We start from the raw sequence: 23,237 nt of genomic DNA on the forward strand, positions 1-23,237 counted from the left end.
CAAAAACCGATCCCGCGCAAGCGGGTGGTCTTTCCTAGGAATTCAGAATTTCCCTGGTGACTCCGACCATGTCGCGTCTCCTATCTATCCACCTCTCTGTCCTTGTCCGTCATTTTAACCTCCTTGATGATCAAGCAGCTTGCTGCTCCTGCTAGCTTTATGACTCCATCCCTGAGGTTGACGCAGGGGTGGGAAGCGATGTAGGCTGTCTCCACTATTTTCTTTTTCGCTAGTCCTTTGTGGAGCACTTCTATCCTATTCCAGTCTGGAAGATGACCACATTGATCCAAATGAGCCACTATCGAGTTGGAGGTTTGTTGCAAGATGATTGAAGGCAAGAGTCAATCTATTAGATGCCATTGTGTTCGGATCTGTCTCCCAGGGGACCCTCCATTGTCATCGGACCTGGCCGTAGCAAGATGGGCTAGCCGTTTCAGACCACAGCCAAACACCTGACAAAACAATAGACGTCTCCATCCAACATTGCCAGCTACCAGATCAATATATGTCAACACTTTATTATTTTTAATCGCATATTTCTATTATGTTCTCTGTTTTTTGCAAATCTTGTGTAAATATTATCCCATGCATGGATACTGAGTGTTCAGACTCAGTCCATGCATTATACCTTTTAGATATAGGAAAAATAAATAGAATTTGGCAACCCCCGATTTTTGCTTGGAGGTTGTTCCATGATTGTAAAAGAGAGAAGACCGAGACATTAAAACGAACGCAACTTCACTTTGTTTGTCTCATCAAACCTTCAATGTAGATCCCAACTACAAATCTACAGGTTCGGTGAGCTCTAGTGTCATTTCTGTATTCGTATGTCTGTAACTCTACTGTCCTTCCTCTCTCTCCATAATAACCATAATTATCCCGCATAACATCCGCCCATTATGCCGCTCGATATCAGCTTTCTGCGGTTCTCATTACGTAAATGTAAACTGTAATATTATGGGCATGGGCAACATCAGACGATTTTCTCTAGCTATAAACCAATTGCAATAATAGCTATGTAGCAATATCGGTTGACGATGATAGCGCTGCCAAACTGCTGATCAGTTTGGTATTGTGGGTGGAGTGATGTGTATCGCTTGCGGGCTGGAGTGGAATATTATATCAACAAAATGGTGTGTATCGGGGTGGGGGGCACTAGTGTGCAACAAGGTCTAAATATACAGGTCAGACCGTTTACATTCTTCTGCGCAGCTTCTGACGTCATTTGGCTGAGTCCATTTTCTCTTTGTGATACACTGAAGAAAACTGTGAAACGCCAAGGAAGACAGGAACTATAATATTTTATATATTATATATATATATATATTATATATTCATATATATAGACAGGAACTATAATATTTTATATATATATTTTATATAATATTTGTCAGAATATAACTAATTGCGTGGAGCGGTGCGAGCGAAGGCGACGTCATTTTCGAACGACGGACCAGCTTCAACTGACAGCTATAGGACCCGCTAACCCCACTTTGAACAGCCAGGTGACGTTCACGGGCCCGCTGCGCCAACTCCCTCGAAATTCGGTCGGAAGTGGTTAGACCTTATATTCTTAGATCTTGGTGTGCAATACGTTATAGGTCATACATGAACGAAATACCTCGAAGTGAAGTATTATCTGAGTTAAATGATAATTTACTTGGGTATTACAAAAAAAGTGCATAGAAAACTCAGTTTAACAAGATATAATGATTTTGCATTTCCAAGTAGAATATTGTGGGTTGGTTTTTCGATGGAAGTCATATTCCTAATGTTTTGTCGGTGTAAAATATCACTGTCATATTGCTCCACCATTACATTGAGCGTGTTACATACAAAACCCCCAGTGTATCATAATATGTTCCAGGAACTTCAGCTGTCTCTTCCCTATATTTTGTTTTAATTCTTTGTCTGGCATTTGCAATCTTAGTTTCTTTTATTCTTCATCCACGATATTCTCGACATTCTTCTTCAGAGTAACATTTCCATGCTTTATTTTTGTTATTATTTATTTATTTTTTTTTTTTTTATTATTATTATTATTATTTTTTTTTTTTTGCTGAGTTCACTCATCATTCAAGTTTCGTATTCACGAAGGGGAATGTAACAAATATCCGTTACTAGTTCTTTTCCTTGTCTCGATAGAAACTGACCTGTTTCTGTGCACACCCCCCCCCCCCACATACAGAACATCTATAGTGTGGTTCACCATGATTACGCGTGTAGGTAGAGTAAATAAAAGTCGAGGTTAAGTGGTATTAAGTTAAACACAGACAAGCAACCAACTCAAGCAGTTTACTCCTCCCTGACCATAGGTAGCCTGTGGTGTCTCTGCCTGGGCATACAGAGTTGTCACGTCTAATCTATCTACGTAGGACATACTTATACATTATATACAAAATCACATGATCAACGTGGATACATATAGGGTATCTACATGCTAAGATGTTGCAGGAAAAGGTAGAGTTGCATACGGATAGAATATATGTATAGGTATACATGGTCATATATCAAATGGTGTGGCATCGGCATATTGGCGTATGTTGCTTGTTGCGACAGAGAATGCACATAGGTACATACGCAGTTATAAATTACGCATTACATTATATCATATTATATTACAACCGCTACACGTCCTGGTCACACGGCACAAATCCTAAAATCCAACCTGCTTTCTCCATACAGTCATCGCGAAGTGCTTCATCCTTCAGGAGACATCGGGGGGAGTCCTACGGCTATGTCTGTGCAGTTCGATGCCTCTGCCACCAAACTGGTAAGGCCGTACCGAGATCCATCGACTTCGATATACATCGTTGTAGAAACGACGTCAAATTCCGAAGCCCCTACGCTCGCTCTAGGTCACTTGCAAGGGAGTGGGCGGCAAGGTGGGTGGGTGCTCGAAAATTACCCGTTTGGTATATATAATTTAAGTAATTTAGTTTATTCAAGTGAAATTATAAAGGTGTACGTATACTAAACAGATTTATACATCAGTATTATGATGGCGGAAAAAATGCACCTACTTTTTTCATGTCTCAATAATTACCTGTTTGATGTCCAACTCGCTGTATCATGCTTTTGTTTTCTTTAGTTTGAAATTCGTCCTTAGAAATCTCGAAGGCTTTAGGTATTTGTCCAAAGTACCTTGAGTTATGTGTGTGACTAGGCATGTATGTGTCGCACTCCCTTGTTTTATGTTCTAAGTTAGTGTGGTAGCTGGCCAGAACAGGGGAAGTTACGAACATGTGTGTATGGAGTAGTTTTAGCTCATCTCAAGAATGGTGTTGAATGAGCCCATCTCCCCTTTTATATGTTTTTTATTTATATTTTTGCTTTAATTGGCACTTAATTAATTTGAGTAGTGTTAGTGTACGGGTTGTGGGAGGCTTGACTTAGGTATTTAGATACAGACTTTATATATTGCACTCCTGGCCGCAGTTTTAACTTTGACTTCTCTTTGCTTGATAGCTTAAGACGAAACCTCGAAAAGGGCTAAAGCTCTTCCTTCAGGGTGGACCCCATTCGTCCTCAACATCTATGGTTGGCTAAGTTCATTTCTGTATACAACATGCTAATCAATAACATCAGGATTCCGACACGACCCCTTCGGGATATCTGGGCGTCTAACCGAACTTAGCCCCGTTCACTGAGGGTCAGCGGGGTCATGTTATACATCAATTTCCAGATAAGAAAACCCTGACCCCAACAAGAATTTAATGATGTTATGGCTTCGCTCCTCTTGAGTAGGGGCCCACACGCGCGATGCTAGCAAGCGAGCTAGCGTGCGATGCTAGTGTCTAGTATCATTCTTCTAGTATCATCGTCAGAACAACGTGGTGATGTTTCGTCATCAAACCAATCCCCACATATGTCCTGATGAGTGTGTTTAAAGAAATTGATGTACAGTATTATTCAACACACGCACACACATACACACACGCGCGCGCGTGCGCGCGCATACTCATACACATACAATCGAAACGGATGCACGTTTTCTTGGAGTAAAAAAATAGTAAAACAAAATAAAAGGAAAACCCCGTTGTGGTCATTTGAGAGGGTTCTCACGCTGTAAGCGTATATTCTCAACTTTCTCAAGTTGTGTAGTATTCAAGATTTATATCTGGACAGTGCTTACACATCCGGTGGCATTCTACTCGTAAACACAGGAGGCAGTGCAGTTGACTTGGAGGTGACGATTATCCAACAGGAACGTTCGTTTTCACTTTGGTTATCCTACCCATGGATGTGTGGGAGGTTGTGGCAATAATATTACCTCTTTGTCATTTATTTTATGGCGAGATAAATATTTAGTGCCACATTACTCAATACATGCATGGAGCCTTATGTATCTACAAGGTGCCCAATTATGCATGGCGTTATTATGACAGTATCCAATATATTTGTGAAGAATTCCTCTGTTCGCCACCAAGGACGTGCCAGTTAGCACTGGGTATTTGTCCCATCATTGTAAAGGTAGGGTTACACTAGTCAACGAAAAGCTTGAAGTCTAACTTTAGCATTCGTTTATCCTATGATAAGCGGCTACACGTATGACCAGCCGGGTTTGACTACTTACCCCACCGGACTCCACCGGACCGCACCGGACTCCATCGACCTTTATCCAAGCTTATACCTACCCCACCGGAGGTTGAGATTGATCGTAGGTTAGCATGGAATGTGTATTTTGACAGTTTGCACATGACTTGTATTTGTACCACCACTTGACGTTGCATGCCGAGAGGTTCGAGAGAGTTTGTATGGGACCGCACCGGAGGCTTATTTTTATTGTACTTCTACCTGAATAAAATGTACATCAATGTTTTATACGGAACAATAAACATTTATCTGATTCTGATAGTACCAATACCAATTATTCGTATACGGGCGAATAATAATAGCATCTCCATGATAATAGTGAGGTTGAGATTTCAAACTTATCACGTATCCGTATCCTTATACGGATATTTAACATTAGAATTCAGTGTACTTGTTCACGTGACCTTGTACATTATACGTAGTATTCGTTTTCGTTTACGTAGTGAAATCTCAACCTCTCTAATCATTGTTCTTGGACAACCGTATACTGACGGTGGAATAACAATAAAAATATGCACTGTTCGATCGTATACGGGCGAATAATCACTTCGTTTTATTTTTATTTGAATTTATTCGGTAAATCATCCTCCATCGCACTTTCATCTCTGAACGTCACTTAACCATTGATTTAATTGGGCCGGTCAGTTAACAGTGACTTTTATCTCAGTTAATATTCAATAAACGGTGCCATATTGCCACTTTCACTGACTTTTACCTCAGAACGTCACTTGCTTGAACTTCATTCAGTCAATTGGTCAATTAACAGCCTGTGACATTGCCCCTTTTACCCCAGAACGTCCTCACTTGAATTTTATTCAGTTAACTGGTCCGGTGGGGTAGGTATGAGCCAAATTTTATACCACTGGTCAAACTGTCAAAATACACATTCCATTTGACCAACGATCAATCTCCACGGGTTGGTTTTACCTTGTTGATTTAATTTGGCCGGTCAGTTAACAGTGACTTTTATCTCAGTTAATATTCAATTTGAGCCAAATTTTATACCACTGGTCAAACTGTCAAAATACACATTCCATTTGACCAACGATCAATCTCCACCTCCGGTGGGGTAGGTTTTAGCTTGTTGATTTAATTTGGCCGGTCAGTTAACAGTGACTTTTATCTCAGTTAATATTCAATATGAGCCAAATTTTATACCACTGGTCAAACTGTCAAAATACACATTCCATTTGACCAACGATCAATCTCCACCTCCGGTGGGGTAGGTTTTAGCTTGTGTAAAGGTCCGGTGCGGTCCGATGGAGTCCGGTGGGGTAATTAGTCATACCGTGACCAGCCTTACCATGTTGAAAAATTCCCACCAATCACGTAAAAGGATATACAGCAAGCCCCACCCTCTCCAGAATGAGGAACTCTCATTGGCTGAGCCAATGTCTGTGCCACTTTCTCAGATATTCTATCCCAAATATCTTTGAACGACTCGCTCGTGATCTCTCTAAAAATGCATATTTGACGATCTTTATGTTTCATACACACACACACACACGCATGTACACACATACACACGTAGATTATCGAGCACTAGGCAGAAGACATTTTGTCATCTATAGAAATTTGTAATTGAAGGGCTGACTCAGTGAGGGAGAGTTTATTATTATTATTTCTTAATATAGTCTGGATGCCTCACATCCCAAAGCGCCTCTTATGTTCGTGTTCTCTATTAGAGCATGGGTAACTTCAGTATTCCAGTCCATCACGGCGAAAAGTGTAGATACCAAGCAAATGGTGAGAAGAGTTTTCGCACGTAAAAAAAAATTGGCAATGTCTACATTCATCAATAGTCAAACGACTGTTTGATTATTGCCACAATATATATTCCATAATTTTTATTTTCTATTTATATTTCAAGATAATATTATACTATTCAATTATTTATCTCTAATTACTTAATAAGTTGTATATGCTCATCTGCTCACCATCTTCTTACTAGGACTTGGCGTCCTGTTAAGACAAAGCTTCTCCAGGCGTTATGGTTCAGGAAGAGCTCCTCTTCCTTGATCTGGGCGTACGTTGTTCCTCTTCTTGCGATGGCTTCCCTGATGTTCTCGAGCCACCTCTTGCAGAGCCTTCCAATGGGACGCACACCATTGGGCTGCCACTCCAGAGCTCTCCTCATTTCGTTCTCCGAGTTCCTCCTCCTGACGTGGCCGTAATATGGCAGTTACGATTCCTCGGTGAGGTTCAGGATCGACTCCACTCCCAGAGTTTCTCTAATTTTGTCATTTCTTATTTTGTCTCTTCGTGTGGCACCGTAGATTAATCTGAGCACTCTCATTTCTGTGGCCTGGGTGATTCTACTCCTGGTTTTAGTGGTGGTGGCCCAGGTGTCACACCCATACAGGAGTATAGGTCTTATGGTGGTAGTATAGATGAGTCTTTACTCTTGTGTTTACTATCCTGTCTTTGAGGATGGGATAGAGGAGTCGGATGCTGGTACTGGCTTTCTTTATTCTATTTGAAAGCACGCCCTCTGTTAGAGCCCCTTCGTTTATAATTGTGCCTAAATACTTATACTGGCTGGTCTGGGGGTAGAAATTCGCCTGCCATATGGAATCTACGCTGCTCTGGTGTTCGTGCGATAATCATTGTTTCGGTCTTTCCCTTGCCGAAGCCAACTTTTAGGCCGTGGGTTTGCAGGGCTGTGCTCCATTGGTTAAACATTTGTTGCAGTTCCTCCCGGCTCCATGCAGTTGTGCATATATCATCGGCGTACAAGAGCGCTCCATCATTTGGCCCCACTTTCCGGATGATAGAATCCATGAGCAGGACAAAGAGGAGGGGTGACAGAACGCTTCCCTGCCTGACGCCGGATGCCAGATCAAACCAATTTTAATTTTTGTACCTGGAGGGTACCATTCTTTGGCAAGTGTAGCTTTAATATTCCTAAGGAGTTTTTCTGGTACTTTATAGTAGGGATCAGATAGCACTTCCCATAGTTTCGATCTGGAAACCAGATCGAAGGCCTTCTGTAGATCCACAAAGCGATGTAAAGATGCTTGTTCCACTCCCAACAGTTTTCCATCTTTCTTCGTAGGATGAGGAGTGCATCGGTTGTTCCCCTTTCCGGGCTAAATCTATATTGTGCTCCCTGGAGTTTGTGTTCGATGATGTTCCTGAGCCTCTTTTCAAGTAATCTCTCATGAAGCTTAAAAGTGTGGCACAGGAGCGATATTCTTCTGTAGCTTACACACTGTTGTTTATCTTATTTTTATTTATTTTTATTTTATTTATTTTATTATTATTATTATTATTATTATTATTATTATTTTTTTTTTTTTTTTTTTTTTTTTTTTTTTTTTTTTTTTTTTTTTTTTTTTTTTTTTTTTTTTTTTTTTTTTTTTTTTTTTTTTTTTTTTTTTTTTTTTTTTTGTATATCGGGCAGATGATTGCCCTGCCCCCAGTCCTCTAAAATCCTTTCCTAATGCCAAGCGGTCTGGGTGACTGGTTAGCCACTTTATTGTGGTTGGTGACTTTTTCAGAAGCTCGCTCGGGATCTCGTCTACTCCAGGGGCTTTTCCACTTTCCATATCCTTTAGCGCCGCCACTACCTCCTCCGATGTTGTGTTCCACTGTTCTTCTGGTGTTTGTGGTTCAGGTTCTTCCACTGGGGGCAAATGTTGCTCATCGTTTAGAAGACACTTGAAGTAGTCCCTCCATCTCTGGTCTGTTTCTGCTGGGTCTGTGATAAACTTAATAACAACTTAATAAGTTGTACCTTATATATATATTTTTTTAGATATGTCGACGAAGATGTCATAATAGAATCGAAGTGAAACGAGTGAGGCGTTTAACAAACATCTTCTCTCGGTGTTTATAAAGGAGAGGTTAGATATGGTACCTGACTGTTATCCGATTTTCAGTGGGGATGAAGAAAGTAGACTATCTAACATCAGCATTAGTAATGTAGAAGTAGTAAAACAGATTGAAAAACTTAAAGCTACAAAATCCCCGGGGACAGGGGCCAGACGAAAATTTTCCGGGGTGATTAAAAGATGTAAATTTGAAATCTACGACCAGTTAACAGAAATATTTGATAAGTCGGTAGCCACTGGTTTTGTGCATATTGCTTGGAGGGCAGGCAAACTTTGTTACCGTTTTCAAAAAGGGAGATAAAACGTCTTTATGCAACTACAGGCCAATCAGTTTGACATTAGTTATAGGTAAAATACTTCAGTCAATAATACTTAATAGAATCAGAGATCACATCGAGAGATATAATTTGATTCGTGACTCACAGCAAGGGTAAGTCATGTGTGACTAATCTTCTATCTTTTTACACTAAATTATATAAGGCGTCAGATAACAATGATAGTTACGATGTTATTTACCTTGACTTTAGCAAAGCGTTCGACAAGGTGCCCCACCAGAGACTACTAAATAAAGTCAAAGCCCATAGCATAGGAGGAAAAGTGTTTGAATGGATTAGAGCTTGGATCAGTGACAGAAAACAGCGGGTCACCATAAACGGTGTAAAATCCAAATGGGGGAGTGTTTCTAGTGGAGTTCTCCAGGGCTTGGTTTTGGGTTCCTTATTGTTCATTATGTATATAAATGACTTGGACAATGGGATTAATAGTGATGTTAGTAAGTTTGAGGACGACACTAAAATAAGACGCCTAATTAGGTCAGAAGAAGACGCCGAGATTCTACAGGAAGATCTTATCAAATTATTCATATGGTGAAATGGCAAATGGACTTCAATATCTCAAAGTGCAGCGTGTTAAACGTAGGGCTACACAACCCCGAAAGCAGATATAGCTTAGATAACACGTTTTTAGAGAAAACTGAGTGCGAGAGAGACTTGGGAGTTCTAGTGAGTCCTGACCTTAAATCCAGGAAACAGTGCATTAGCGCCAGGAATAAAGCTAACAGAGCATTATGTTTCATGATTAGGACGGTTACGAATAAAAATGCAGAGTTAATTAACAAACTCTATCTGACGTTAGCTAGACCCATCCTTGACTATACGGTACAGTTTTGGTTTCCGTCCTATAGAATGGACATCGGTTCACTAGAATCAGTACAGAGGATAATGACCAAACAAGGTCATCATATTAAAAAAACAGGGCAGGACTCGCAGTAATGGACTTAGGTTTGACAAATTTAGATACAAGAAGTAAATAGGCAAAACTGGTTTACTAATAGGTGGTCAACGAATGTAATAGACTTAGTAATCATGTAGTGAGCGCTGAAACTATCGGTTATTTTAAGAAACTGTTAGACAACTTTATTGATGTGGATGACAGGTAATAATGAACATGGGACTACCTAGCGTAGGCCTTATGGTTTCTTGCAGTCAAAGGATTACAAAGGTGGAGCATGCCGACAGGAGATCTTTTGGTCCATAACTAGGTCGGATGCAAAAAAAAATATATATACATATAAATGATAAGAAAAATAGATAAAATAAAATAAAAATTATAATAATATAAATAATGATAAATAAAATAAATAATACATAAGTATAGTTAAATGATAAACAAACAGGTAAATAGTAAATAATAATAAACTAACAAATAAATAATGATAAATGGAAATCAATCAAATAGTAATCAAATAATAACAAACAAATAATCAAATAATATAAAATGAATGGCAGTCATTACAGCATCTTGCTTAAATCTTTATCTAAACGAATCTTAAAGCTTTGAACTGAACTACATTGCACTGCCTCTGCAGGAAGTTTATTCCATTCATTAACTACACGGTTGGCGAAGTTGTTTCTACCCACTTCCAAATTAAATCTATTTCCTGACAGTTTGAGACCATTATTTCTTGTCAGATTCTCATTCAGTGTAAGAATTTTGTCACTTTTGATGTTGTCAATCCCCTTTAGAATCTTAAATACCTGCATCAAGTCACCTCTGAGTCTACGCTTTTTTAGGGAAAACAGATACATATGTTTTAGCCGATTTTCATATGATTTATTTTTTATATTTTGAATCAGTTTTGTGGCTCTCCTTTGTACTTTTTCCAATCTGTCAACGTCTTTAATAAGATTCGGTGACCATACAAAAACAGCATATTCCAAATGTGGACGAACTAATGATTTATATAGCTTGTTAATGAGAGATGAGCTTTTGAAGTCAAAAGATCGCGCGATGAGTCCTAGAATCTTATTTGCTTTCTCAGAGGCTGAAATACACTACTTAGATGATTTGAGATCGTTACTGATAATTACCCCTAGATCCTTCTCACTATCTACTTTTGCTAGCGAATTTCCAAATAACTTGTAATTGTACTTACTGTTATTTTTACCAATGTGCATAACCTTGCATTTACTTGTGTTATATTTCATTAGCCACTTTTCAGACCATTGCTGTAATTTATCGAAATCTTCTTGAATATCTAATTGACTGAAGTGATCATTTTCCATCCCGCACAATTTTGTATCATCAGCAAATTTGGAGACAATAGATTTTAGTCCGTGGTCTATATCATTTATATATACTATATACTCCTTCATTCTTATGTTCTTATTTCGTAAATATTAATACTATTAACATATATATTCAGTTTCTTTCCCTCGGATCTCTTCCGAGGTGTGGACTACAACGGTATTGCGTTGGACGTCCCTAGGCTTGGATTCCAACCCAAATCCTCCAGCGTTGGACGAAATCCATCCCTAGGCTTGGATTCCAACCCAAATCCTCCAGCATTGGACGAAATCCATCCCTAGGCTCGGAATCCAACCCATCCGTTGACTAGTGCAACTGTACCTTAACAAGATCTGTTTGATACCTGTGACAGTTATGGATGTGCTTAAACCAATCTACCAACGTCAAGGTGTTAATTCTCAGACAGGTTGCAAATGATAAGCAAAGTAAAAGTTTGAAGAGACAACACTTCAGATAAGGGGTTTGAGTGTGGTTGGCCCCCTCCTGATTTCTTTCTAGTGAGTTTAGATAATAGCAAAATGTCAATTGATGACTAGTGCTAACGGCATCAAATTCTTCCATTATCTCGAACAGTATATTTAGTGACAACATTTTCATTTCAGGTTGTTTCCAGTTTCACGTGTACAATACTGTCAACCCTACTCTGTTGGGGCTCCTCGTCACTATACAAGCTCCGAACAGTGACTACTTCATTAACAACGAAAATAGCAGTACTTCGACCCCGAGCCTCCTCCAAAGTTCGCAGACGCCTTCGTCATTGCAGTGCATCGGCTCGACGTTCTTCCTCCTGAGTTCTGCAGAAGGGGACATGAGGGTCACCATCCGGAATGCCCTTACACGTGAGGAGAAATGGAACAGGTGGTTCTTAGGTCAAGGTCAAGGTCATAGTAGAGCCCCTTTACACAGAGAGATGTGACAACCCCTCAGAATGGCCACAAAATGGCGGCGTGTCCAGAGTTGTCGCAGCTCTCTATATAATGGGATTGTATAGAATGACTGTTGGTGCATCCGAATGCACAACAACCCGGCATATTCAGTGAACAAACACAACAGGTTCGAAGAATCAATAACAAGAACAAACAGTAAGCGCGAGCGAAAATTATTTGGCCACAAAATGGCTCCCTGGGTCACATAACTGATACCCATCGTCTTGTTGCAACTCTCTGTATAAACGGACTCTAGGTATGATAACTTAGGAAACACGTGGTTCTGGGTCAGGTCAGGATAATGATGATATATCAAACCAATTGTCTGTGGTCATTTGAGAAGCAGAGCATCTGAATTCGTGATAACCCAGGAAACAGGTGGTGCAAGGTCGGGTTAAGATCACAGTGACTTGGGACCAGCCGATGTAATGTCATAACAACCTGGTCAGCAGGTGCTTCTTTTGTCGGACCAAGATCACAATAACCTATGGAACACATACTTATAACAACGAGGGTAGCAGGTGGATTAAGATCGGATCAGAATCACAATAACAAGGGAACGGATTTTCTAAGGTCATGATAATCGAGGCGTAATCGGTCAAGAGTTGGGGTGCAACCTTAACAAGGCCCTTGACCTTGAGTTAAAGGGTTGTGTGCTGCCGCGGTAGATATGTTCATCATAGACACAACTATGTTTCTTTTTCACTATTCGATATTTGGAATTTAGGGGATTTTATTTCAATATTTAACAGTCTTCTTTCAACCCTGACTTGACTTTGTTTAAGTATACCATTTCAAGGATTATTGCTCTCTCCAGTTTCAGTGGTTGGAAACCCAAAGGCCCGTAGTTGCTAGCCACAGTCGTCAGACATCCTAGATCTCTCTGAGAAGAAACATTGCAATGTTATCTGTGTTGTGTTAGTGTGGATCTGTTCCTATATCATCGGGTTATAGTAATAGTAAGAAGGGAGCAGTCTCCAGTTGTCAACTCTCTTTAAGTGAAAAAATGGGGGCAGTTGAAGTTGACAGGGAGATCTTGGATTCAATCCGGGGAGCCAGTGCCAGTACCTCGGTGCTGCACCTCCAGGGTGTCGATGGGTCACAGGTCTTGAAAACGGGCGGTGGGGAGATGCTTGTCTCTGACATCCATCTTGCAGGGACACCACTTGAAGGTGGCATTATGATTTAAATAAATGTCATTTGTTATATGTTAAAAATAAGTGGAACTTGAAAGTGTTCCTGTGATGACGTCATGTCGCACATCTGTTTACATTGATTGGATGCTTAACCAAGAAAGAGTGCATGGGAGTTGAGGATGGCGTGCATACGCATTTTGATAGGGGGAAAAATTCCATTTCAAATAAACTACAGGAAGTTACCAAGAGTATGTCAGGTGCCACTACCCCATTTTCGTGGTCACTATTCCTCAAAACTCGAAAGCTGATTGGCTCCCTTCGTTAGGCGGCCAGATCTCGCCCTTTATTTTACGTGTAATTGCCTTTTGGAAGAGTCAACCAGTATGCCCTTTCTCTCCCTCCACTGAAAAGCTCTAGAAGTGTCTTTCCCATGCTGTCACTTTTCTACGACCTGTACTCCTTCAAAAAGGGGAGTTTCACAACACTTACCCATCACCAGTTCCTCACTTGTAATTGGTGTATTTTAACTTCATTTATACCGGAGCATCCCTCTACATACATTTTTTCTTCCTTTACCCTTTTTGCTATTTTTTTAATATGCAGATACGGAATATGACTTCACTAATTAATTTCCATTTTATTTCTTATAGAACAGTATCTATCAGCATCTGGTTCCACCCTGAGCTTTGTCACTGAACCCAATGAAGGATCCATCACGGATGACCTGCTCTTTGAAATTCTCGACTGCCCTCACCCTGATCATGGGGGAATCCCTTAATAGTAAGTTCCATAGGATATCAGTGATTTAAAAGACATCTCACATCCTATTCGACCAAACAACAAAACAGGCTGTTGGAAATGTTATTTCTGATATATGTAATCAGTGAGAGATATCAGCATTGACGGTTTATATCTTAATGAATACCCCAATTCATCTGAAGTCCCTGATGTACGCAGGTGTATCCGTCTATTTGTCTAACAGGCCAAAAAAATATATCCTTCAAACAACATAAAAATGAATAAATAAGTAAAGAATAACAATTGGATGTTCTTAATCAACACCAATATAAAACATCTATTCAGAAATCAAGACCCTTTCCAAAAAAACAGCGCATGAGGATGATACACACCGCTATACAAGAACTCTCAAACCCACCCAACCCCAACACATCACTCAGGCACAACCCGCTAAACGCAAGAAGCGGTATTCTACTCGAGCGTCTACAATAACATGCCTCTACTTCACCACAATATCTCCATACAAAAACACATATACTTTCAGATCACAAAGCAACCCCCCCCCCTCAATTTCATACTTCACCAAACTCCTCGCAGAATTGAACCCAGCAAAGGAATTACTCTCAAGACAAATGTTGACACGCTTGCGTTCGGGTCACCATCCAGCATTGAAACAATACCGACATAGATTCGGCCTGACTTCTGATTCCAACTGCCCAAGATGTAAGCTATCTATTCTATTTATATACCAAGGGTCTCTCCTTTATAAGGGAGGTATCCCCCAGATGCGACCACTACATACAATATATAGAGTACTTTCTACCACACTGTATTTTACTCACCTTTTCCAGATATCATTGAGGGATTAAATGGGCTGAACCGGTGGCCATAACTGGTTTACTGAGGATTGCAGGTATCCTGCAAGGAAACTATAGCAACAGATTTATTGTATGACTGATATAGGCAGAGATAGATGCTCCTGACACCCCACATTCAATTTATCTTTTTATATGTCGCATGCACTTCTTCGATTGTACATTAAATTACTTTTAGTCTCTGGACTATTCACCTCCGCTGAGAACGTATTCCATTTTCCGTGTATCTTCATATCCATTCAGTCACTGCATACTAAATGTGCCTCTCTTTGTGTACGGATTTGCCTCCCCTTGTACACATTTAAGTGGTCATATCTCCCGTTTTCCTGTCAGTAAATGCTTTCACACTTCTAATGATCAGATCACCTTCGCCTTCAGTCAAAGGCAACTGGGTGATATTTTGGTTGTCATGTCCAAGTGTCACGAGGATCATTAAAACATTTTAGTAATAACTGATACCTAGTTCAATTTGCAATAATTCAATTAATATTCCAGGAATCGAATGAGAATATGAGAGAAAAAATACAATTCGATTTATTTTTAAGTTTATGGTTATTTACATGGATGTTAGAACCAATATACACATTATTATTTAGAAAGCGGATTGAAATATTCACGATGCTTATTGTTTAAACTGAAAACAAAAACAACAGGTTTAAGAAAAAAAGTTCGTAAACAACAAGTACAAAAGGTAACATGGACAGGGCTGGTTGCTGCTGTTTGGCCCCCAACTCTTGGGGTTGGGGGGTGGTCCCACGACGTAGACGCTGCAGCTCCAGTGGTAGACGCTGCAGCTCCAGGGGTAGACGATGCAGCTCCAGGGGTAGACGCTGCAGCTCCAGGAAGACTGCATTATACACAATCATGCACGCAAACAACACAACATACACTCTATAAAGGATTTGTGGGAAAACCCAGTTTCGGCTGTGGCCTTCCTCGGGGAGACGGGACTGCTCGGACAGACAGTCTAGGGAACAACAACAACAACACTTAAACACCGGGAAAAATTAACTTCCGTAGGCGGTAGTCCCTTCGTGTAGAAAGGAAAAAAAAAACCAGAAGGATCTCTGACTTGCCTTAAAGGGCCATTTACACGGTCGAACAGTTTGACAAACCCGGTTTGTCAGGCAAGTGTTTGAAGTGATGTTTGACTGTGTGAATGGGGTATTTGGTCGTCAAACATGTTTGTCGAACGTGTTCGACAACCAAATACCCCGTTCACACATCACTTTAAACACGTGTCTGTCGAACCGCGTTCGACGAACCGTTAAACCATTCAAACCCCCTCTTACATAGTATACAAAGCACGAGGGCTGCCAAAAACCGGCCTGGCAACCTAATAGCTCTAGTTAAGAATCAGGCATAGATAACCCTTACTTACTAATCTTAAATCCATTCAGAGCCCATTAGATAACTTATGGGTTTCATATCTTTATACCTAAAATGTCAATTACAATAGATAGAAAGAATTAAATTAAATTAAGATAAGAGATTGTGATCTGGCAGTCTACTCATTTTACCGCACGAACTAAAATCCTCTTACTTCTGGCCAGTTAAACAAAGCGCACTGACCTTAAACTAAAACAAATAAATTAGATATTTTTAAAGACAAGCCTCCTTCAATCCACACCTCCTTAGAACTAACAAAAGTAGGTAAAAATATCTAAATTTGTGAACAACGTTAGCACAGTCAACAATTGAGGGAAACAACCCTTGATCATCGGGAAAATTGTGGTGACCAGTCCGTAGTTTTCCCAGGCCGACGTCTAGCCGGCCCAACCTACACAAGCAGCAGAAACAAGTGCGCGAACACCAAAATCACGGTAATGGATGAAATCGAGCGATGACATGCACAGAGAATACATGGCAGGTCACTCTAACGTTAGAACTGGAGTGTGGGAACGGCAAGAAAAATATAAATGTTGAAACCTGACACCAAATACACGATTTTCTTTCTCTTTAATGCAGTCATCTCGTTACAGACTTATTGAGTGCGATGCCAAAATCTTTCATTTTCTAACTCCTCCGCTGCATTTCTATTTTCAAATACTATGTCTTTGTTCTATAGTAGTTGTGTACTCCTATCATACTTGTAAACGATTTTATTTGACATTTCTTAACCCGTTAATCAAGGTCATCTAGAAATAATCAATCAATCAATCCCCAACTTAGAAGCCGATGCACCGTGCATCGAGACGGCAAGGAAAGGAGGTCGCCCCGTCCCCAATGAAGAAATACAAACTTCGAAGATCCATTGACGATCCCAAATGGATACATCGCTCCCCACCTCCCCAAGGAAGTGCGGCCCTGAAGGCCAACACCTGATCTCCGGACCAGGCTATAGAGATCATTTAGATCTTTGTTTTAATGTCATGCGTGATTCATTGTGGGGAAAAACGTTAGACCATAAGTGTGTTTTTTTTCTGTGTTGTCGTTTCTCTGCAGGTGAAAAGTAGTCAGCTCTCCCATAGCACAGGTTTCAATGATAATAGCAGATTCCGGGTGTACGCCCAAAAGGTCTCCTGCCCCATTTTCAGTGTATAAAATGTCTCCTAATTCTTCTATGTTTAATTATATATATTTATATATATTTATGAAATAGTTATATTTTTGTCACAAAAAGATGACGCGTAACACATGTAAATAATATAAACAAATCAATCAACGATTATCGTTAAAATAATCACGACAGGTGTGTATTGTGTGATATTTATCTTATATGCCTGATAACAAGTCGATAATTCAAATTACTCACAAGATAATACATTAATTTTCTTCTTTAATATTCTATTTATATATTCTTAATTTTCTATTTCCTTATGCTATCTACAATTACCCGGCAGCCCTAACACATAATACTATTATTTTTTGTCACAAAAAATGACGCGTAACACATGTAAATAATATAAAAATATCAGTCAACGATTATCGTTTAAATAATTACGACAGGTGTGTATTGCGTGATATTTAACTTAAATGCCTGTTAACAAGTCGATTATTCAAATCACTCACAAGGTAATACATTAATATATCACTTCATTACAATATTCGGCGTTGCAGTGATACACTTCTAAGTATTTGAGATGTCGGATCAATTTGGATCCAATTCAACCTTTATTTGCATAGAATGTCACAGAACCAATGGCTAAATAGAGAATAACACAACCGTCACATTTCAAAAGCTATTGTTTGTCATTTTCACTCGAGTAGTAGGCAAAAGATGTAATGTTGTAAAATGATGTTAATGATAGTGAACAAAATAGAAACAAACGAATGAATAATAATTATATGCATGGACGTTTTGAAGAAAACTTAGTATTTTTCTGTTTTGTTTCTAATCTCTAACTCTCACTTTTAAAATGCAGGCACTTTGCACCGAATATAAAAGACGCAGAGAAATATCGGCCTAAAGTCGGGATATTGGAATTTTCTTCGCTTATTATAGTTTTTTATATCCGTCGTTTCCATATACACGACGGTGATGGCGCCGATTACCCACGACAATCCAAGGTTTACTGTACAGGAAAATTTATCAAAACTAATAGATTGGGCTCAGTCCGGGGACCAAATCCCAGCTCCTCGATGCTACACCTTGAGATGGAGGCTGAGGACCCCCTATTTTGGTCCAATTTGGTATAGAAGTAGGAAGAAACAATTTCACAAATCGGTGGAATAAAGTTCCCGTAGAAATGATGAAGTTTAATAGATTTTTAATTTTAGTTTTATTTATTCTTATATTTCTAGACCTCGTTATGGTCTGTAGGTAGGCTTTGTCAATGTTATCTATTACAAATAATAATAATAATGATAATAGTAATAACAATAATAGTAATAATAATAATAGTAATAATGATAATAATAATAATAGAATAAAATAATGGCTTGAGTGTAATTGTGCTTTCTATGCAACGTTACTATATATTCAGAAACCAAAGACAAATAAGAGTGTGTAGAAGACTATGTTGGTCGCAACGTTAAAACAAGAAACTGTACCCAACCCATTTTCATATGCCTTACCCGCCTACACGCCACTATATATATATATATATATATATATATATATATATGTGTGTGTGTGTGTGTGTGTGTGTGTGTGTGTATATATATATATATATATATATATATAAATATATATATATATATATATATATGTATATATATACGAATTTCTGCACGCCAAATTTCCCAACAGAATAGCACAATGCGGCAGTATCTTGGATTGTTTTTGTTTACATGACCACGAATGATCCCAAGGTTACAAAACCTATTTGTCCAAATTTCATTACCAGTCAGGATGAGACTAATCAGAATTATTCGTATATGTTTAATGAATTTGTTATTTTATGTTATTAGATACTCTCCACAAATGTTTGTTCTTGATGTATTTAGCCAAATGTTTTTGTTCTTCCCTTTTCTAATGATATGAATCCTACATGGGACCTTCCATTTTCTAGAGGATTTATTTTTATTTTTGACTCAGTAAATTGTTTATTCTTTGCCAGATATTCTTATTCATTAAGCTCATCATGTAGTATCCAGTAGGCACTTTGGTGTGTTGCAATAAAGCTAATACGACAGAGAATAGGGTTTTTGTCAGTTTCCTGTAGTCTTGTTTAGAATATAATCGATTACTGCTTTGCCTGTTACCCCTAAATGCAAGCGATCAGTGTTCTATGAGGGAGACATGGCAGACTGGCCCCGTTTCTGCACGACGCTACAAACTTCAATAGGTACAGATAATCTCAACTGTTTCAGTTTTGGAAACATAAATATCATGTGTACAATATGGCAGATCGGCCCCGTGTTTATATGACGTTGCAATCATCTATATGTACAGATGATATGATTTAAACAGTTTTAGTGTTGGAAACATAAATGGTATTATCACACTTCTATCCAAGATCTATAAACGTTTATTTTCAATTTATACATCATTGGCCTGTAAACCGAGTTAGCATACGGGAAAGGTAAGTTCTCACACTTTTCATGTTTATTAAAATATTTAAAAAAAACTGTGTAATTTATATGATCATTTAGATTTTTGTGTTCAAGATATCTCTCTCTCTCTCTCTCTAAATAAAAAAAAAGCTATATCGTGATGATGAAAGGGTGGGTTTCCCTCTAAGCAATGCTGGAACCTAACATCCATATTGGACCGAACACTCCCTACCTTCACTCGGAGGCGCGGACCCGTACGGACGGTCCGTAGTCACCGGAACAGGCTCTACACTTATTCTCTTTCACAACACTTCATTTTCCTTCTCTGCTGTGCTTTTATCATATATTTCCAAGAGGCAGCACATCGGCGTCTGTCCTCTTTTGACAAGCCGACGATAAAAAAAGGCTCACTTGTTCCCAAAACTCACAAGTTCCATTATTACGCATATCTCCGATGCGATAACTGCTACTCATATAGATACATTTATAACCCATCATATTCTTACCAACACTACATAATATGCAACATACTGGACCAGCTGCCTTCATACACCTAAACCCTCAGTCAAAAGCACCCAGCACTAAATAAACACACCTCAAATATACTAAAAATTAAGATGATCAGAATCACAAATTAGTGCATAGAGTTGCAACAGTTCTTGCACAAACACACCATATGCAAACCACTAATATAAGAAACTAAACTCTTACTACAGACCACACTATCAGACTCCGCATACTACACAAATAAAGGGGGAGTCATAACACTTATACACAACAAAAGCATACCTTTATCTAAATGAAAAATCACTCACGGGCACTGCAACTGAAACAATAATTCAAAACCAAATACCGTATTTTCCGGCGTATAGTGCGCGACTTTTTCCGTTGGAAGGGCCTAAAAATGGGGGGTGCGCGTTATCCGGTGGTGCGCATTGTCTACGGCCTACGATAAAAATTCTGCGGCTGTGTGTGTAATTTTTTTCACAACAACGTGACGATGTTGGCCGTCACAAAGTCGGGACGGCACACTTCTCCGTGACGTTCCGTGAGAACAAGAAGAACAGCCATGGTGACATGAAAGAATACGCCAGCATGGGCTATATAAATATTTGGTATAGGTAGGTATCTATCGAATCTTATTTTTCATGTTTAAATAGGCCTAAACACCATGAAACATGATCAATATTCATGATATTTGCCCATGTTCACAGCATCCTAGTTTGAATTTTTATGTTGGCTTTGTTGCTTCACTTTAGGTACGGTACAAATTCCGTTGCGGCCGTTCATAAACTCGTGTCAAACACCTGACTACAACACCCTCTTTCGGGAGTTATATTAACTAAACGTCACCTCGATGAGAGACTGTCCTATTTCACCACTGTCATTGTAGGTTCAAAGCTAAAACGAAACAGTCTGTAGTTTGTTTCAGTATTAAATAAAAAATGGTAAAGACGAATTATTTCCTCAAGATATAACATGAAAATTTTCTGTAAAAATCCCGAATTTTTTCTGTATATTTTACTTCCAATAAACTTTTTTTTAGATCATATTTCCTACAAACTATTTAAGCTACAAAGTAATAAGGGACCAACGCACAACATGAGTCATATACCGGTACATGTAGTTCCGACTTTTTCTTAGTTGTGTCCTGATTGATGCCTAAACTGACACTTAATTTAGTGACAAATCAACAGATTTCCCAGCGGTGGCTCTAGCCAATGAAAAATACTTCTCCATGTAACCTCGTTCACATGATACTAAGTAATTAATCGCCGTTATTTCATTGGTTTATTTTTACTAACATTAATTATCGTAGTCTATGCAAATATTTGGGATCCGTAAAACAGCACTGGTACCAACATCATGAACGTTGGCCGTTTTAGCTCACCCGGAATACGCGAGATCAGGGCCGAGATTGACAGTTCTATTGCCAATCTAGCCTACACTAAACACCCTCTTGCGAGAGTTTGTTAAACTAAACGTCACTTCAGTAAAGACACTTATGAACCGAAACATAGTTGCTGCATGGCGATAAAAACTTGCACACGGTGATAAAAACTTGAACACGGTGATAAAAACTTGTAAGATGAATTATTCCCTCAGGATAGTAAATTACATTTTTTCTGTAAAAATCCGAATTTTTTCATGTACATTTTGTATTCAATAAACTTTTCATGGCTCATATTTCCCACAAAACAATGGACCAACGTAAGCAGGAGTCGCATACATGCCTTTCACGAGCTTTAGCCACCAGTGACTTTTCCTGGCATGCGCGTTATACGTCGGTGCGCGCTATCTGTGTACCGAGATAACGAAGTGCATGGGTGCGCATTATAACCCGATGCGCATTTTAAGCCGGAAAATACGGTAGGTAAAACAATATATATCACCAACATCGACTTACCACTTTCCACATCAAAAGCTAAGGATACACCCCAACTCCAACCGTCGAATGATTTAAACCGCATAATGGGCAGGGATCTGAACGCACACCGGCCCATCTGGTCACATGCACAATCAGCATAAAAAAATCCTCGACCAACTCCCCATCCTAAACATGATATACTCGAGTGAATTCCTCACGATTTTGCCACGTCCATCATCGAGATCACTCTCACTCCATCCACAGACAACATGAGATAACAGTCAGGATATCCCTTTTGACTTCTCCATAAAGATGACCATAGAACTAGCAAATAAATTATTTAGAAAATTTTGACATAGTTCGGTTCCCATACATAAACAAAACCACAGCTATAATAGACTCACTAAAGTCATACCAAAAGCAACAAATATATATTCAGAGGCTACAGGAAAATAAAGTCCATATTTTACACCCGAGACTGCCCTTCTGATAATAAGGAGCCGAATAAAAAAAGAAGAAGGATTTACCAGAATAAGAAAAAGAACAGAGTAATTAAATGGATACCAAATAGTAAGCATAAAAAAAAGATTACTGGATCTCAAGTTAAAAAAAAAAAAAAGTGTATGGGATGTACTGGAAAAGGTATATATATATATATATATATATATATATATATATATATATATATATATATATATATATATATATATATATATATATATATATATATATATTCCATTCACCCGTAAAGCAGTTGTAGCAACATAGAATAAAACATAATAAAACAGCGCAATATCATTAACAAACATTAATTTGAAGCAAGTTTCAAACCCACGTCAATAGAAAAAAATATATGTATATGGTAAAGCTAGACACAGATGCTAACCCCCGCCCCTATCGAGGAAAGACACAGAAATTGCCATCAAACTGAAACCTCACAGCAGAAAGCCCGGTCAATATACCAGACTACTACATGAAACATGTAGGTCCTCCATTGATTCCCCGTGACATTTCCGTTTTGCACATGAAGATGCTGCCATCGACAAGTGCATTCTTCTTGCTTTGGATACTCTTAAAAATGTTAATAATCAATTAATCCGTTGCCTTGGCGCTATCTCCCAAGAGTGAGTGTATTTCAGTGTAATACAAAATGGTCTGTTTTCTTGTGTGTTTGCGCCTGTAGCTAGGCTTATTATGTGTTGGTACCGTTTTAATGCAAGATGATGACCCCAGCGTAGGCG

At 38.9% G+C, this 23,237-nt stretch overlaps 1 protein-coding gene across 1 annotated transcript in view; it reads left to right on the plus strand.

Annotated features, from left to right (window-relative positions):
- Window positions 1-16,850, plus strand: part of LOC143024765 (uncharacterized) — a 20,786-nt gene extending 3,936 nt beyond the window's left edge. Inside the window, exons 2-4 of the mRNA XM_076183891.1 lie at window positions 2,686-2,885; window positions 11,618-11,854; window positions 13,728-16,850. Coding sequence (XP_076040006.1) covers window positions 2,738-2,885; window positions 11,618-11,854; window positions 13,728-13,855 — 513 coding nt within the window. The 5' untranslated portion in view covers window positions 2,686-2,737 and the 3' untranslated portion in view covers window positions 13,856-16,850. The remainder of the gene's footprint in view (window positions 1-2,685; window positions 2,886-11,617; window positions 11,855-13,727) is intronic.
- Window positions 16,851-23,237: the final 6,387 nt, after the last annotated feature.

Source organism: Oratosquilla oratoria, chromosome 4, assembly GCF_046742065.1.
Source record: "Oratosquilla oratoria isolate Oo_2021 chromosome 4, ASM4674206v1, whole genome shotgun sequence".
Taxonomy (NCBI): Eukaryota; Metazoa; Arthropoda; class Malacostraca; order Stomatopoda; family Squillidae; genus Oratosquilla; species Oratosquilla oratoria.